The sequence below is a fragment of the Guillardia theta genome (assembly GCF_000315625.1).
Source record: "Guillardia theta CCMP2712 unplaced genomic scaffold GUITHscaffold_33, whole genome shotgun sequence".
NCBI classification, from domain to species: Eukaryota; class Cryptophyceae; order Pyrenomonadales; family Geminigeraceae; genus Guillardia; species Guillardia theta.
The window spans coordinates 283,593-298,315 of NW_005434641.1; the positions used below are offsets into that span (position 1 = coordinate 283,593).

At 54.7% G+C, this 14,723-nt stretch overlaps 5 protein-coding genes across 5 annotated transcripts; 2 read left to right on the plus strand and 3 right to left on the minus strand.

Moving 5' to 3' along the window:
• Positions 1-80: 80 nt before the first annotated feature.
• Positions 81-2,057, plus strand: GUITHDRAFT_138681 (hypothetical protein; the record flags this gene model as incomplete). Its single annotated transcript, XM_005832761.1, has 13 exons — positions 81-151; positions 301-344; positions 391-541; positions 605-648; positions 698-744; positions 790-870; positions 915-969; positions 1,018-1,227; positions 1,289-1,383; positions 1,421-1,546; positions 1,592-1,669; positions 1,721-1,825; positions 1,875-2,057. The coding sequence occupies 13 exons, from the start codon at positions 81-83 to the stop codon at positions 2,055-2,057; spliced, it is 1,290 nt and encodes a 429-aa protein (XP_005832818.1).
• A 219-nt stretch (positions 2,058-2,276) lies between these two features.
• On the minus strand, positions 2,277-4,042 carry GUITHDRAFT_138682 (hypothetical protein; the record flags this gene model as incomplete). The annotated part of the gene is made up of 10 exons (XM_005832762.1): positions 2,277-2,428; positions 2,484-2,673; positions 2,723-2,812; positions 2,947-3,070; positions 3,125-3,378; positions 3,426-3,491; positions 3,559-3,600; positions 3,672-3,714; positions 3,761-3,828; positions 3,872-4,042. The coding sequence occupies 10 exons, from the start codon at positions 4,040-4,042 to the stop codon at positions 2,277-2,279; spliced, it is 1,200 nt and encodes a 399-aa protein (XP_005832819.1).
• A 977-nt stretch (positions 4,043-5,019) lies between these two features.
• GUITHDRAFT_108288 (hypothetical protein) lies at positions 5,020-6,978 on the plus strand (the record flags this gene model as incomplete). The annotated part of the gene is made up of 11 exons (XM_005832763.1): positions 5,020-5,106; positions 5,157-5,219; positions 5,340-5,449; positions 5,500-5,557; positions 5,599-5,652; positions 5,704-5,805; positions 5,857-5,877; positions 6,150-6,206; positions 6,694-6,750; positions 6,793-6,866; positions 6,918-6,978. 11 exons carry the CDS (start codon positions 5,020-5,022, stop codon positions 6,976-6,978), a joined length of 744 nt encoding a protein of 247 aa, XP_005832820.1.
• Positions 6,979-7,156: 178 nt separating this feature from the next.
• On the minus strand, positions 7,157-11,031 carry GUITHDRAFT_163150 (hypothetical protein; the record flags this gene model as incomplete). Its single annotated transcript, XM_005832764.1, has 14 exons — positions 10,981-11,031; positions 10,886-10,927; positions 10,795-10,842; positions 10,641-10,747; positions 10,493-10,591; positions 9,772-10,449; positions 9,562-9,721; positions 9,320-9,511; positions 8,998-9,083; positions 7,982-8,933; positions 7,710-7,760; positions 7,505-7,614; positions 7,388-7,460; positions 7,157-7,297 (listed from the first exon to the last, which is right to left on the minus strand). Exons 1-14 carry the CDS (start codon positions 10,990-10,992, stop codon positions 7,157-7,159), a joined length of 2,751 nt encoding a protein of 916 aa, XP_005832821.1. The 5' UTR covers positions 10,993-11,031.
• Positions 11,032-11,503: 472 nt separating this feature from the next.
• On the minus strand, positions 11,504-12,686 carry GUITHDRAFT_108290 (hypothetical protein; the record flags this gene model as incomplete). The annotated part of the gene is made up of 5 exons (XM_005832765.1): positions 11,504-11,571; positions 11,620-11,690; positions 11,736-11,808; positions 11,865-12,501; positions 12,549-12,686. 5 exons carry the CDS (start codon positions 12,684-12,686, stop codon positions 11,504-11,506), a joined length of 987 nt encoding a protein of 328 aa, XP_005832822.1.
• Positions 12,687-14,723: the final 2,037 nt, after the last annotated feature.

The window sequence follows — 14,723 nt, forward strand, 5'->3', positions numbered from 1 at the left end:
AGGGGTCATTTGTACTACCTGTAGGGTGGGGAGCTCCAAAGCGGCCGGGGTGGGGGTGGGGGAGGTCACGGGGTTGAAGAATGGGAGAAGAGAAGGAGGAGGACGAGGGGAGGAAGGAGCAGGGGGTCGACGTTGGAGGAGGCTGGAAGAGGTAAGACATGCCGATCACTCCCATGAGTGCGCAACATGAACATGCGCGATGAGATGTTGTTGCATGTTGAAGCGCTGCTCTCCTCTACTTTCCCTCCCAGCCTGCGGGGAAAGCGCGAAACGTTTGAGTGATACTCATGATGACATCAGGTACTGGGATGATGTCGAGTCTGCCAACTACTGGCACAACACAGGTGACATTCCTTTCCTGTGTCATGGAGTGAGTCTGTTGGGCTCCAGAAACTGGACAAACAAAGTGGGAGGATCCGCTTTCCAAGGAAGGGCAGGACGAGGACGTGCAGGAGGAAGAGGAGGCTGTATCGGAAGAAGTCGACAAGGAAGAAGACGAGAGGAAGAAGCAAGGTGTCGTTCTTGGAGGTGGATGGATAAGGTGAATGCCCGTTGCTTGTCGTCCACTGCCCGCCTCGGATAGTTCCTAGTGACTTCAAGGTAGGTACTGGGATGAAGGAGAACAGGCAAACTACTGGCACAACCCTAGTGAGTTCCAAACTTCTCGCCTGCTCGGTTTGTGAACGAGCTGTGACAGACACGGGAGAGACTTCATGGGATGAGCCTCCTGCGTCTAAAATGAATGTGAGTTCGAGAGTGGTTGTCTTTGCGTGATTGAGCAACAAACAGACAAAGTGGACGAACTTGTATGATGGAAGAGCATATCCAGCAGGAGCATGGAACATGCCCCTTGCTATTAAACCTGTCCAAGTACGCAATGGATATGTGTAGAACATCTCTAATGCCTTTCATAGCCTGGTTCTCAAGGCAATCAGAAAAACAATTCTTTGACTTCCTCCAAATTTCCTGGTAAGAGCATGGGCGTTCGAGGGATAATGCTTAATCTATCGATTTCAGATGGTTATGACTGGGACACATACGCAATGATGTACGGATTCCGAACAGGGCAGGATGCGTACAACAAGTACTACTACGGAAGCATTGCAGGGAAACCTCAAGGACCGGAGAACAAGGGCACGACTCAAGCGTTTGGAGGCTTCATCTACGAGCCTTCGCAGGGGGACTCAGCTTCCAGGTTGAATCAAGTGCTGGCAAACCTGCCGGAAGGTAAAGAGCCCCATCGACTCTGAGACGATTGCTGACCTTGTCCTCCCTCTGCTACGAAAAGGGGAAGTGGGCGATGCTGAGCCAGCCGTTGACGAGGATGGATTGACAGAAGCGCAGAAGATCTTTGGGACCAACGAGACCTTCACTGCTCCCGAGGTCCATGCAATCTGTTCCTGCTGGTGTGCTCATGCAGCTACAAAAGCTGGCGGAGGCAGCTGCCATGTCCAAGGGCATTGTGGCATCCAAGAAGACCGAAGATGGGCGACCTCAAATAACTCCAGAGGACATCGCCGCAGCAGCTGAAGGACTTCTTGACCAGGTGAGAAAACAGACGTGGAACTCCTGAGATTGAAAGTTGGAGCAGATCGAAAAAGGCCCCATCACGATGCACAGGACGGATATCACCAAACACACGCGTATAGCCGAGAAGTACACGAGAGAGGTGGAGAGACCATGATCTGGTTTCTTTTCCGTCTGTTGACTCGTGGATCAGGTGGCAGTTCGGGCGGCCATGAATGGAGAGACTCCGAAGCAAGAGCAATATCTCTTTCATGCCACCTTCAACAAGACGTCTGGAAGGTTCGAAGGGGCAGGACAAGTGTGAATACGCCATTGATATGTACCGTGACATTGACACGTCACGCCAGATCCACAAACTCCCTGTCGATGATCCTCGAAGGCAGACCAGTCATTATTTCGATTATGACAAGTGGGCTACTGGTTGGTTTGCTATTGAAAGCTTTGCAATGCCGCTGATGCTAGAGTTCGCAGACAAAGCAGCGAAGTCAGCTCGCGCGGCCAAGCGTGCTAAGACTAACTTGGGGCTTTGAGGACCTTGAAACGAGCTGTTGAGGGCAGGTGGTGAAAATCTAGGGGCGTTGAGAGGAACGTGACAGATGTAGGGAGATGTTCACATGTTTGAGGATCACAAATGGTTTGAATTACAACATAAACCATGATGAGTGATGGGCTTTAAATGGTTTGGAGTACACCTTAAGACGTGATGATTGATTTACATCTTTAAGGCTCTTCATTTACATGGACTGATGTCAGGTTTCTTGCGGAAGCTCAACGATCTTCACTTTCTTTTTCCCCTCTTGCTTGTCATGAGCCGCCTGGCCCTGGGCTTCTTCCTCCTTCCAGTCCTTCTCCAATCTCTCCTTTACGATCAGTACTTGTGCCTGCAAGAGATTGATAACATCTGGATCGCGTTAGTGAACACACGAAGAACGACCAACTAGCCCGGCAAACAATACCTGTGCCAACTTCGTTGATCCAGCTGCAGAAGAAGACAACCTTCTTCGAAGTTCTGTCCAGCCTGCTCTTGAATGACTTTTGGATGCTCGATGCAGCGCTCGCTCTTTGCAGGATGGCAAGGGTGTCGGAGAGGGCAGCTAGAACCCTCATCTTGAACTGGAGGAGGCGATGAATGTCGTCTACGAGCTCCTATACATGTCATGAGCTACAAGAGATGATAGTTATCGCGACGAGGTACCAGGACGAAAGGCATGTGAGCACGTTTGAGGGACGAGGAGCTGATCAGATCAATACTCTGCTCCATGCAGGAGTTGAGAGACTCGGCAACCTGGGGGAACAGGCGGAGGGGAGGGTCACAACTCGGAAACGTGGAGGAGGGACAGCATGGCACGGAGATGGAGGAGAGAAGATGGGCAGAGTGTCATATGAAGAGAGCAAGCAGTGCTAGGGAGTGACCCTCACGTTCTTGGGAGGGACACATTCCTCCTGGCGCGCCGACGGGGAGAGCATGTAGGGTGAGGACTCGCATAAGATCCTCGCGCTCTCGAGCAGAATCTCTTGATCAGAATCTGTGTCTCCGTTGCATCTGATAGCAGCGCGTCATTCCTCGACGGCATTCCCTCCCCTCGCAATCGTCTACCTCCTTTTGGTCAGAACATAACTCCACAGCATTCCCACAAGGATGAAGGGAAGCAACGGCGAGGGCTCTTTCCGACTCAAAGTACTAAACTTGGGAATTTCTTTGAGAATCCTCGGCATTCTTCTCGAGGACATCTCTCCGTCCTCCTCCTCCTCCTCCTCCTCCTCCTCCTCTACCTCTATCGCGCAACCACTCTGCATCCACCATGGCACCCACTGCTGCATCAGTCCATCCAGTTTCCCTTCCCTCACGGCCTGCTCGACTTCCATCAGCAACAGTCCCTGCAAGGCTCCTCACCAACCTTAATGAACGCTTGCTGCTGTGCTGCCGACAAGTCTTCCCATTGCGTGTTCTCATCCAGCTTCAACTGCCGCCATCTATCAAAGCTCATATCTCTTCCGCCGCTGATCGAGCATTGAGCATGCTCATCGTACCCCTTCAAGCTCCTCTCCCAGATCGTCTTCGTCGCACTCGTCCTGCATGGTAGGGATTACCATCACAGACTGTCGGACAACAAGATCCCTTGAAGGGAAGCAGCGCGGCGTACCTTGTCGCTCTCCTCTTCCGCTTGCTCGCTGTGCATTCTCTTCCTACAGGCATGTGTAAGGAGGAAGCAAGGCATGATGCAGCGTTTACAAGATATCCATCATTTTCTTCTTCTCGTTGTCATCGACTCCCTCGCGCCCTTTGATCTCGTTCATCACCTGTAGAGCGAGCTCAACCAAGGAAGCAACAAGCACTGCCGACCTCGCCCTTGAAGAACATCTCGGCACATCTGCCCTCGTTGTGACTCTTGTAGCATGCGCTTGAGCAGATCCTTCCCTGGCACCGCCTGCATCTTCCCATCAAACTTCCTGATGCGCCTGTTCCCGCTCCTGCTTCGCTGCCGACGCCGCATCCGACGCACGCATCTGCCATGGCAAAGCCGGCCAAAAAAGGATCAAAGCGAGCCCACGCCGGAGTACATACATAGGGAGTGAGACAAGACACTAACTGAAGAAGCATTTGAAATAGAGCACGGTACCGTACATCTGCCAGTCGGACCGGACTCACTGAGTCAGTGACTCAGTCGGAGGTGCGAACTCCGAGGCCGGCGGTGCAGTGAAACCGGGCCGCTGTGAGTCTAGTCATTCCGCCTGGCATGAGGGCACCCGCGGCGGCCGGCTGGCAGCCTCAGGCCAGCCTCAGAGTCGGACGGTCACCGGCGCCGCGGAATCGGCTCGGATGTCTGAACGGTCAGGCCCAAGTTAGTACACGCCGGCCCGGCCGCCCGGCCCGGACAGACTTCTTGACTCGGACTCAGCCCAGTGAGTCTGGCCGCGCCGGACTCGGGAGTCTCCGCAGCCTCGGTCACCCCGAGTGTTTCCGGCGCTCGGAGCGAGTCACCCGTAGCGGCCGCGCCGCGGCTGCCGGTGGGTTCAGTCAATCTGCGGCTGAGTGCGGCCCACTGGCCGGGCTCCGGACCTGAGCCGGGGGGCGGCCCGGTGTAAACTGACACCCGGAGCTCAGAGTGGCACGGCGTTCCGGGCCAGGCACACAGTGAGGGCTTAAAATAATAAGTGACACTAAAAAAAAGTGTCAGATTTGAACCCGCGCCACCTCTCTCTATCTGCTCCTCCTCTATGGCTCTGGGACCCGCTCGTCCCCCCCCGCTCCTCTGACCCGCCCCCCGCTGCTTTCACCAGTCAGAGTCGATCCTCCTCATGCTGCTCTCACTCCCTGCATCATGCCTCCCCTCTTGGCGGGTCCCTGGAAAACTTTCTTGAACGTTCCGGTTCTCTCATCCCACATACACTTGCTGCTCTTCTTGTCCTTCATGTCTCAGCAGCACATCAAGCACATCCTGCCTGTTTGACCTCATGGTCCAGGTCTGCGCGTGGTGGCGTGTCAAGACGATGGTGAAGCGGAAGATGAGCACAGAGACAGCCTACAAGGTCCTGGTGATCGGGCTGATTGTGACCACGCTGTTAGCGTTTCTTCTGGTCACGCAATCGCAGCTTGTGCAAGCCTGATACTCTCCTCTGCAGGCCAGGCTGATCTTCACCCCGATGATTTCTTGTCTGAGGTGACGACAATGAGATGGTCTGAGTGCAAGGTGAATCGTACGATCATAACAGCCATCAGAAGCTCGTCAGGAAGGTAGAGGGCTTCATGCCGGAGGAGGTGGCAGCTTCGTTGCCGCATGTCGTGTTGGCTCATTCGGTGACGTGCGAAGGAGTTTGCATGGATGCAGCAGTGCTTGGAGAACCACCCGCTCACTGGCCCATCGGTGCTGGATCAGAACGCGTTCTCAGCCACCAAAGGCTTCGTCATCGCCTTCAACAGGTGCGAAGAGTCTTTGCCGCAGCAAAATGTGAGGGTTATGGTCGGAGCAGGAAGGGGATCGACCGGTTCAAGAAGGACGTGCGCTTCGAGTGCCTGCATGTCGTGACTGTGATGTGTGAGTGCCGGAGGCTGACATGCGATCGAGCCAGCCTTACTTCGACAGAGCACTCTACGCTGGAGCCAACGCCTTCGTCATGAACCTGGTGTGTGTGGAGTGAGAGAGCGAGAGGGGAGGGAGGCTGACTTTGAAGCAGCTAGTCTGCCATACCCCGACGAATGAGAGCGATGTTGTCGTCAATTTGCATATCGACAACACCATTCAGTCATGGTGGGTCGGAGAGATCTTTGCCCATCAGGTTCTGAGCTGATAGCAAGCAGAAGAAGCGTGCGAGACTGACGGGGTATAGGTGAATGTGCTCTACATCTCGGTACCAGAAGACATGAAAGGAGGGCAGCTTCAGGCACGATGATGATCATGAAAAAGATCAGAATGATGATAATGATGATGATAATGATCATGATGATGCTCATGATGATGCTCATGGTCATGATGATGATGATGATGATGATGATGATGATGATGATGATGATGATGATGATGATGATGATGATGATGATGATGATGATGATGATGATGATCATGGTCATGGTCATGGTCATGAGCTTGTGAAGGTTGGTTCTCATGTCGGTGTCTCTCAAGGTCTTCAAGTACAGCAAGACGGTGCCTGAAATCGCCAATCCTCCTCCTCCGGACGAGGTGCGAGACCGTTATGACTCTGTCCTACCTCTGCTCCTAGTCAGCAAGCAAGCCAGTAGGTCAGTAGGTCAGTAGGTCAGTAAGTCAGTAAGTCAGTAAGTCTCGTCATTGGTCGTGATGCTTGTCTGTCTGGCTGTGAGTGAGTGAGTGAGTGAGTGAGTGAGTGAGTGAGTGAGTGAGTGAGTGAGTGAGTGAGTGAGTGAGTGAGTGAGTGAGTGAGTGAGTGAGTGAGGGAGTGAGTGAGTGAGTGAGTGAGGGAGTGAGTGAGGGAGTGAGTGAGTGAGTGAGTGAGTGAGGGAGTGAGTGAGTGAGTGAGGGAGTGAGTGAGTGAGTGAGTGAGTGAGTGAGTGAGTGAGATAGTCAGCCAGAGTCCGTCAGGCCTCTGTGAGCGTCTTCACTTCATCTCCTCTCTCCCTCTGCTTCTCTCGCTCCTTCCTTCACGTAGAGTCGCTCGTCAAACATCTCGATCTCATGTCTCTTGGTCCAGGAAGTCTTCCCGCAGGAGAACACCATGGTCGCCTTCCGAGGCGACGCCTACCACCGGGTACTTGCACCTCTCCCGCTACCTTCCAGTGAGCCAAGGCAGGTGATGGGCTACCGGACGCAGATCCAGAAGAAGCGCATCTCGCTCGTGCTCGAGCAGTATCAAGTGCCTTCATGGTGAGGCCCGGGAGACTCTCGGAGGGGAGGGGAGTGAGCATGCGGCGGCAGGGTGGAGTCACTGACCAAGACCTTCAAGTTCTTTCAACGGGATAACATGCCGATGGTGTGAGGGGGAACACTCACGTCTGTCATCTTTTTCTTTCTCCTCCTCCTCGTTATGATTTGTTCCCCCCTCCCTCTACCTCCCGTTTCTCTCCCTTCCCCCGGCCTCGTCCGTTGTTTCCTACTCTGTACACGCTTGGCAAGAGATCTACTTCAAGCACCACCACCATCTCCTCCTCTCTCGCTCACTTGCCGAGCAACGAGGATCTCCTGGCTCTGGCGTTCAAGTGACTCAGCCCAGCGCTGGATCGGAAGACGTCTGTCCTCCTCGACATCTCCGCCTGCTCGATCTCAGCCAGCATCGCGTCCACGTTGGCGACGAGCCTCTGCGGGAAACATGAGCATTCTTCGATCTGTCTCCTCCGATTCTTTCCTCGCTCTCCTCCTCCTCTCCTCGTTCCGTTCCCTCCTCTTACCTCCTTGCTGAGGGAGAAGAGAGGGACTTCTTTGGGCAGGCTCGATACCATCATCGTGTCCGAGCTCGGGAACCTGCGTAGCATGAGACAGGATGGGAGCGATTCGAGCAGCCTTACAGCGCGTCTCCCATCCTGCAGAGAAAATCTCTCGACTTCACTTCCCACGGCTCCTCCTCCATCGAGTTATCCTTCGACTGGAAGAACGGGTTGATGTTCTCTCCCTCCGCCTGCATCCCCGTCATGACCTGCCACTGCTCTCTCTCTCTCCCCCTCCCCCCCTCGCTCCCTCGCTCCCTCGCTCCCTCGCGTCCTCTTCACTCACAGCCTGAAAGGCCCCAACTTTCTCATGGGTGCTGACGATCCAGAAGGAAATCTGCTCATCTGTCAAATAACTTCCTCCGCCTCCTCTCCCTTTCCTCTTCCTCCACCTCTCCTCCACCTTCATGATCCTCCATCATCATCATAGCAGCAGCATCACAAGCACCATCAACAACACCCTCGAGCTGCTCTTCCACTTCATCACAGCAGCAGCGAAGAGGACAGCATGCGGAGAGCAGGCGAGTTGAGGACAAGACGATCAAAGTATGAGCGCACCTTTGCACTGTCTTGCGTGGAGATGGGAAAGGACGGGAACTTAGGAGCAGAGATACTGAAGCATTCGGCCGTCTCTCCACCAGCATCCTCGGGCGGGTCCATCAAAGAAACGTTTCTTTCCTCCTCCTCCTCCTCCTCCTTCGGCCTCTTGTCCTCCAGCCATCGTCCCGTCCGCAGCTTCCTTTGGGTCTCGGAGCACTGTTGCTGGAACTCTATCGTGCTGCGGTACTGGTCAAGCTGATGCTGGTACCGCCTCCTGAGGTAGGCGAACTTCTCCTGCAGCGATTGAAGCTTCTCGATCAAGACTTTGAACTGCATGGCGGGAGAGACCTGGAGGTTTCGGATGTACTGCTGCACTATCCCCTCCACGTCCTGCGGTTTGATCGACAACCGACGGAGCGATGCTCGGCTCGCAGCCACGTTCTTCTCCACCTCCGTGCTCACATGAGTTGCAGCCTCGCTCTCCTCGCTGACCTCCGACATCTCCGATGGCTCCACGTGCGAGAGTTCGAGGAGGGCGTGAAGGTCTTGGAGGAAGGTCGACATCTCTGTCACAAGGCTCTGCCTCGACCTCCTCCTCCTCTCCCGCTGCTGCCCCTTCAGGTCGACCTTGGAGGGCGCCATGTTCAGCAGCTGCGCCTGGAGGGCAGCGGGGAAGAGCTCGAGGCACGCGGGTCGCTCACCAGCAGCTATCAGACGCGTCGCAACCTCAGCCATCAGCGAGCGAGTCACGATCGCTCTCTCTACGGATGTCCAGGCATGCCGCAGGGCTGCGAACCTCCGCACGTGCGCCTGTAGTCTCTTCCTCCACCAGCGCTGGATCCTGTTGACCTTGGTCGCCAGCAGCCGGATCATGTTGACCACCACTTTGCCTCTGTTGGCCTCCTGCAGGAACGAGCGGATGACGTTGCCCGCGTGCTGAATGATCTCTGCTTGCCGCTTCTTCACCAGCCTGAGGGTATCCTGTCACTCTCTTCTCCAGCCCTTGCCACTTCCTCCTCCCAGCTGCTCATCACCTGTCTAGCTTGCTTGCAACCATGAAGAAACTTGCAGCTTGACGCTCATCGACGATGCCAAACTCGGGAAAGTGATGCAGAGGTTTCTGAGACTTGTTGTGAGCAAGTAGTGAAGACAAAGATGAGAAAGAGACGGTAACAGAGGAGGAGGAGGTGGAGAGGGAGGATGTTGCGAGTGAGGAAGAGAGGGAAGGAAGCAGCGAAGGCGGACGATGAGGGACAGGGAGGAGGTAGAGGAGGCAGAGGAGGTGGTGAGAACAAGGAGGAGAGAAGAGGAAGAGGACAGAGGAAGAGGAGGGAAGAGGGAGGACGAGATCCTTACCTTGATCTTGTGAGAGGACGATGACGATCGAATGCATGAGAAACACTGATACAGGATCTGCCGCAGCCACTTGTGCACTCGCGCGCAGGCAGGAAAGACCTTGAGCAGGTTTCCCTTCTTGATCTGCACCCCGATAAAGGCCAGGAAGACTGTGGAGATGCGAAGCCCTCGCTCCGTGTCCTCCCGAACGATCTTTGGAAGGAGCAACAGGTCAGGAGGGGGGGGGATGCAGGAGATCGAACCTGAAAGTCCGACTTCAAGGCTTCTCGGCGCTTGCGGAACTCCTTGTAGAGGAGGTTGAAAAAGCTGCTGCAGACGACGGAGATCAGAAGGAGCTTCTGCCTCCTCTCGCTCTCCTCCTTGATCAGGTCGTTCTGTATCATAGCGAGCCTCCTGTCTCGCCTGTTCGCAACGTCGCTCAGCAGCAGGCCGCCAGAACAACCTCGCATCACCTCTCTATCGTGTCCTTGATCCTCCTCACCTTCCCCTCCTCGATCTCTTGCCTCCTCGTCTGCACCGTGGCAATCGCCTGCTGCTGCCGCCTCCAGGAGAGCGGTCGCTCCTCCGTTCCTCGCTGTCTTCGAGCGCTCAGGATGTTCTCTCGGACGTGATCACGGGGTGGAAATCGAGCTGAGAACGGCCTGCTGCTCAGCTGGATATGTCTGCTGCTGTGCTCTCGTGCCGTGCTGGGCCTCAAGTCATCCTTCTCAGGTCTCCTCAGGTCAAACGTCCGTTCTGTCATCACATTCGACTCCGAGTTCACCCTCGACATGTCGAGGTGTAGGCGACGGGAAGAGCCCTGCTGCTGCTCCTCACCTGCCATGGTAGATGCAAGCATCACGCTCGACTCCATCTGGATGCTCTCCCTTCGCCCGCTCGCCTCCGCAAGGTTCTCTCCTTGGCCTCCTGCCTGCTCCGCCCTCTCCTCCTGGTCCCCTTCCTTGGGCTGTTTCTCAAACCAGCTCGAGCTTCTCCTGGTCCTGTCGGACGCTTCTTTGTTTCTGTGGCAACAAGTCAACGACACTGCAAGGATACAGACAGGAGCTTTCCTGGGTGTCTGTAGAGTCTCTGGCTTTCCTCTCCAAAGATGCTCCTTGTGGATTCTCTGCCGGAGATTGTCTGCCATGGAGCTGCCGGAAGGTCATCGGCTAGCAGGCAGCAATCCTTACCGACCTCTCCTCCACTTCGAAGAGAGAGTTCGCCCACTGCGCGAAACTCTTGGGGACCCCCATCTCATCATACAGCGCGATGTACGGGATGTCCTTCTCCCTCCTGCGACCGCCTCCTGTGAGTGGCGGGACGAGCCGGCATGGTACCGCACTTGAGCCCGTTCTTGCGCAGGGTGGTTCCGAGGAACGCAACACCGAGGGCGAACTCGTCTCTGACTTCGATCTTCTTCTTCTTTGATCCTGGTGCGTTCATCGGCTTCTACACGAAGCTCAGCAAGGTTTATCGACTCTACTCCACCAGCCTACCTTTATGTTGTTTCCTATCCTCCTGGCGCATGTACTGAAGACAGGGACCTAGCAACCCTTGAGCATGCACGGGGACGAGCTCGAAACTTACTCCCGTCTCGAAAATCTCCAGCGCCTTGGAGAAAGGATCGACCTAGTAGGAGCCCTGTCATCCTGAGGTGGAGACTAGCGGGTCGTCAGGCTCACCTGATCCTTCATCGTCCTGCCACTCCTCTCGCCCCGGGTCTCTTCCTCTACCTGTTACTTCTGTCCTGGCATCCTCCCCTCCTCCCTCTTGCTCCTCCTCCTCGCTTCTCGTGTCCTGGTTCAGTTCCCATATGGCAACGGAAACGAGGTTTCAAGGTAGCAGATAGCGTACCCTAGGGGTATCTTTGACGCTGAATGAAGGGGTAGGGGTGATTACTTGTCATTTCAGGTTGACAAGTGGATATAAAATGGGAGAACAACGCCATGGAGGGGAACGGAGGGAGGGAGGTAGAGACAGGGAAGGACTTGGTAGGAAGGGAAGAGACAGAGGACAAGAGAAGGGAAGTCAAAGAGAGACAATGAGGGAGGGGAGGGGAGAGCAGTTTGGGGCAGTGAAGAGCAGCCATGCGAGGGAGGGATGCTGAGGAAGGAGGAAGTCTGAGTCAAAGGTGACGAGTTGTGAAAGCAGAAACTGAGAACGCCAAATGATTCATTCGTTAACTCTAGCATGGAGTGCCTCCATTTAATTCATGTTGTTGACATCGGCGAACGGCAACACCAATTTGCCGTGCTCCTGCCTTACTCTACCCTCTGCCGCATCAGACTCAGTAGTCGTATTCAAACTTTCATCCAACATACCAGGTGCGAGCTTCGCAGTGTAGAAATGAATCTTCTTCCTCTGCCACTGCTCGGCAGCCTCATTCCCGCTCCTGCCATCATTATCAGACAACACGCATCCGACGCGACCAGTGTACCTTGCGGCTATCTCTTGCTGCCTCTTTTGCTGTCTCCTTGCTCGCTCAAAGAATGTCTCTCTTGGCTCCTTTGCTGTAAAGACGTCACAGAGCGCCAGCGGAAAGCAAAGACATCTGCAAGACACACACCTGTGGACCTGTCTCTCCACATCTCATATTCGACGCGCTGATTCTCTGCTCCTTGCTGCTCCAGCTTCTTATGCACCTTCTCCGCGTATCGATCTGCCACTTTCTCGATGTCCTCCGTGGGGTCTGGGTATCGGACTGGCGGCGCGGGTTTGCGATGGAACAGCAGGCCTGCGAGATCCCCTTTCTCCAGCAGGGAGAAGAAGCTCTGAAGATCGTTGCGCGACTCACCGTCCTTCATCGATCTCTTGCTCTTGACCTTGTCTGACAGGCTGTTGAAGTAGCTGTTGAGATCATCGCGCGACTCTCTTGATGAGATGTAAGAGGCGATGCTGCTGGGAGCAGGGTCGGGATGCTGCTCCTTCTCCAACTTCATCACTTCCTTTGCAAGGACAGTCTCCAACTTCTTCTCGAGCTCTGTTCGTGAAGGCACGAGTGCAGACACCCTTTGCTGCTCCTCCTTGCTCGGGCAACAAAGGTTGTCCACGACTGCAACTCCAGTTCCTGCATGGACGCAACATCTGTACCCGCCGCTGCTTGACATGGGACAGGCCCCACTGTTACGATCATCCAACCGGCTCGGTCCCGGACAAACCCATGTGTATTCGGATGTGGGGTTTGGAGAGGAGCTGAAGTAAGTCTGTTCATAAAGGTCAGCAAATATGAGGCAGTATTGGCTGCATTCACCATGGGAAATTCAGACTGATAACCAGGATCGGGAAGTACTATCTGCTGGTCAGTCGGTAGAATGAAAGATTGAGACTCGAGAACGGTGCGCTGGCGAATCTGGCGAGGCAAGGTTGCAAGAAGAAGACACGAAACCATCAGAACGCCTGCAACTAAGCTCGTAAGCGATGATCGCTGCCCCATTCGAAGTCGATTCATCGTCAGCATCGTGTTAACAACCAGTCGACACGTTGACAAGACCCAATCTGCGTGGTGAGTGAGTTTAATCGTCTTTCTGCCACCTGAGAACAACTAGCAGGCCATTATGGTGTGCTTTGACGTATACAAAGTCCAAACAGGAGGGGTGACAGTTTTTCGCCTAGCAACAGAACGTGGCAAAAGAAAAGGAACAGCATGAGCGAGGAGCGTCAGGGTAAGCGGGGAGAGTGTATTTAAGAGCCAGAAGACAACAAGGGAGGATGTAGGTACACTCGATTAGCAGCATCGCCTCTGTGCGCATCATTGTCTTACCAGCAGGCCATGGCGGCTCTTCACCCCGTTTTGTAACGCTTCAGGCATACATTGTAACCGTTTGCAGCATTCACCGGCCGCGGCCCGCCCGACTCGCGATCGGACTCGCCGCCGCGTGACTCGGACGTCGGAGGCCCACACGTGACCCGGGACGGCGTCGGTGACCGTTCCGGGACTGATCGGACTCCGAGTGACCGGGCCCGCCTCCGCGTTGGAACTAGAAGCCTCTTTCAAGCCTCAGCGGCCCGGGCCTGCGGCACTGCGGCAAGTTTACTGTCACAGTGTGACGCCCCCGGATCACAGAGTCACTCATTTCAGTTTCAAGAAGGTTTCAAGTTCCCCTTCTTCAACCTCTGTGAATGATATCAAGTTCAATCTCACTCACACAGATCACCAGCGAACCGCAAACTGTCATCAACACTGATCTGCCACCAGTCCGGGTCATGCCACCAGTCATGCTCATTGAATCAGAATGCCACCAGTCATTCCTGCTGATTCCCTCGATCAAGACTTAGACCAAACACTGACCATAAGGATCAAATCAGAAACCTTGCCAACTCTGACATGGCCAGGGAAATCGAAAGTTTAGACAACCGTGGCAACCTGCAATCCTTCATCCTGTCTGCCGAGATTAGATTATCACACCGCCGATACATTCCACGACTTCATCGACCGGACTCCCGGAATGACAAAGTCTCTCTGACCCTGGAATACAACTGACACACTACTGAGTGGACTGGATTGATTTCTTCCATTGCCGCTTTGTGCCACTGCTGCAATCTACTATACACACAGCACCTGAGACTGCTCCTCTGCCTTCTCTGAAGGTCACCAGTGTCCCAGCTCCCTAGTTTGTTCCCCTACCGTACCCTAACCCCCCTACCCCCCGAACCTCCTTCGCACGTCCCCGTACACGCGCATGTCCCCGTACACGCCCGTTTTCCGCGTCAGTCATCCTTGTGCTTTATTCATCCCTAGTGGGTTCTTATCGTTTCCTATAATCGTTGTATTACTTTGTTTTGTCTATCTGTTCTATCCGAGCCTCGGCGTCCCAGTCGCTTCCGCCTTCAAGCTCTGACGCCGCGCTCTGCTAGTCTGCTCATTTGCACTTGCATCGCAGCTCTCTCGGCACGTCGCCCAGCACTGACTCGACGTGCATGCCGCAGCCGGCCCAGGAGGGCTTGTTGCACTTGGTACAGGTGACCTTTCTGCACATGGTGGTTGGTGTGGAGGTGTGAGGGTAGGTAGGTAGAGGGGCGCTTGGTAGCTCTAGAGAGAAGAGGAGGGAAGAGGGTTGCTGGTGAGATACGGAGCGGGAAGTGAAGGAGAACCGGTCGAGGAGGAGGGATATATAGACGAGGGAAGGGGAAGGTCAGGGAGAAGGGGACGGTTTTTTACTACCGCTGGTCTAGAAGGTCATCGCCAGTCAGGGGAGTTATAAATTGCGGTTGAGGGCTACATGGGTGCTATTTATAGCGTACATTTGTACCATGAGGAGCTTCTGTATGGGGATAGCGCTGTACCAAAATGCCGTACACATGGGTCGAGATGTACCAGCATGCCCCTGCCAGCTGGTACAGTCAAATAGTACCAGAAGACATTTTATTCCCCCGTGACGCATCGTGACCTCGAGGACGGTCAGCGACCAGTCATCGACCGGTTCTC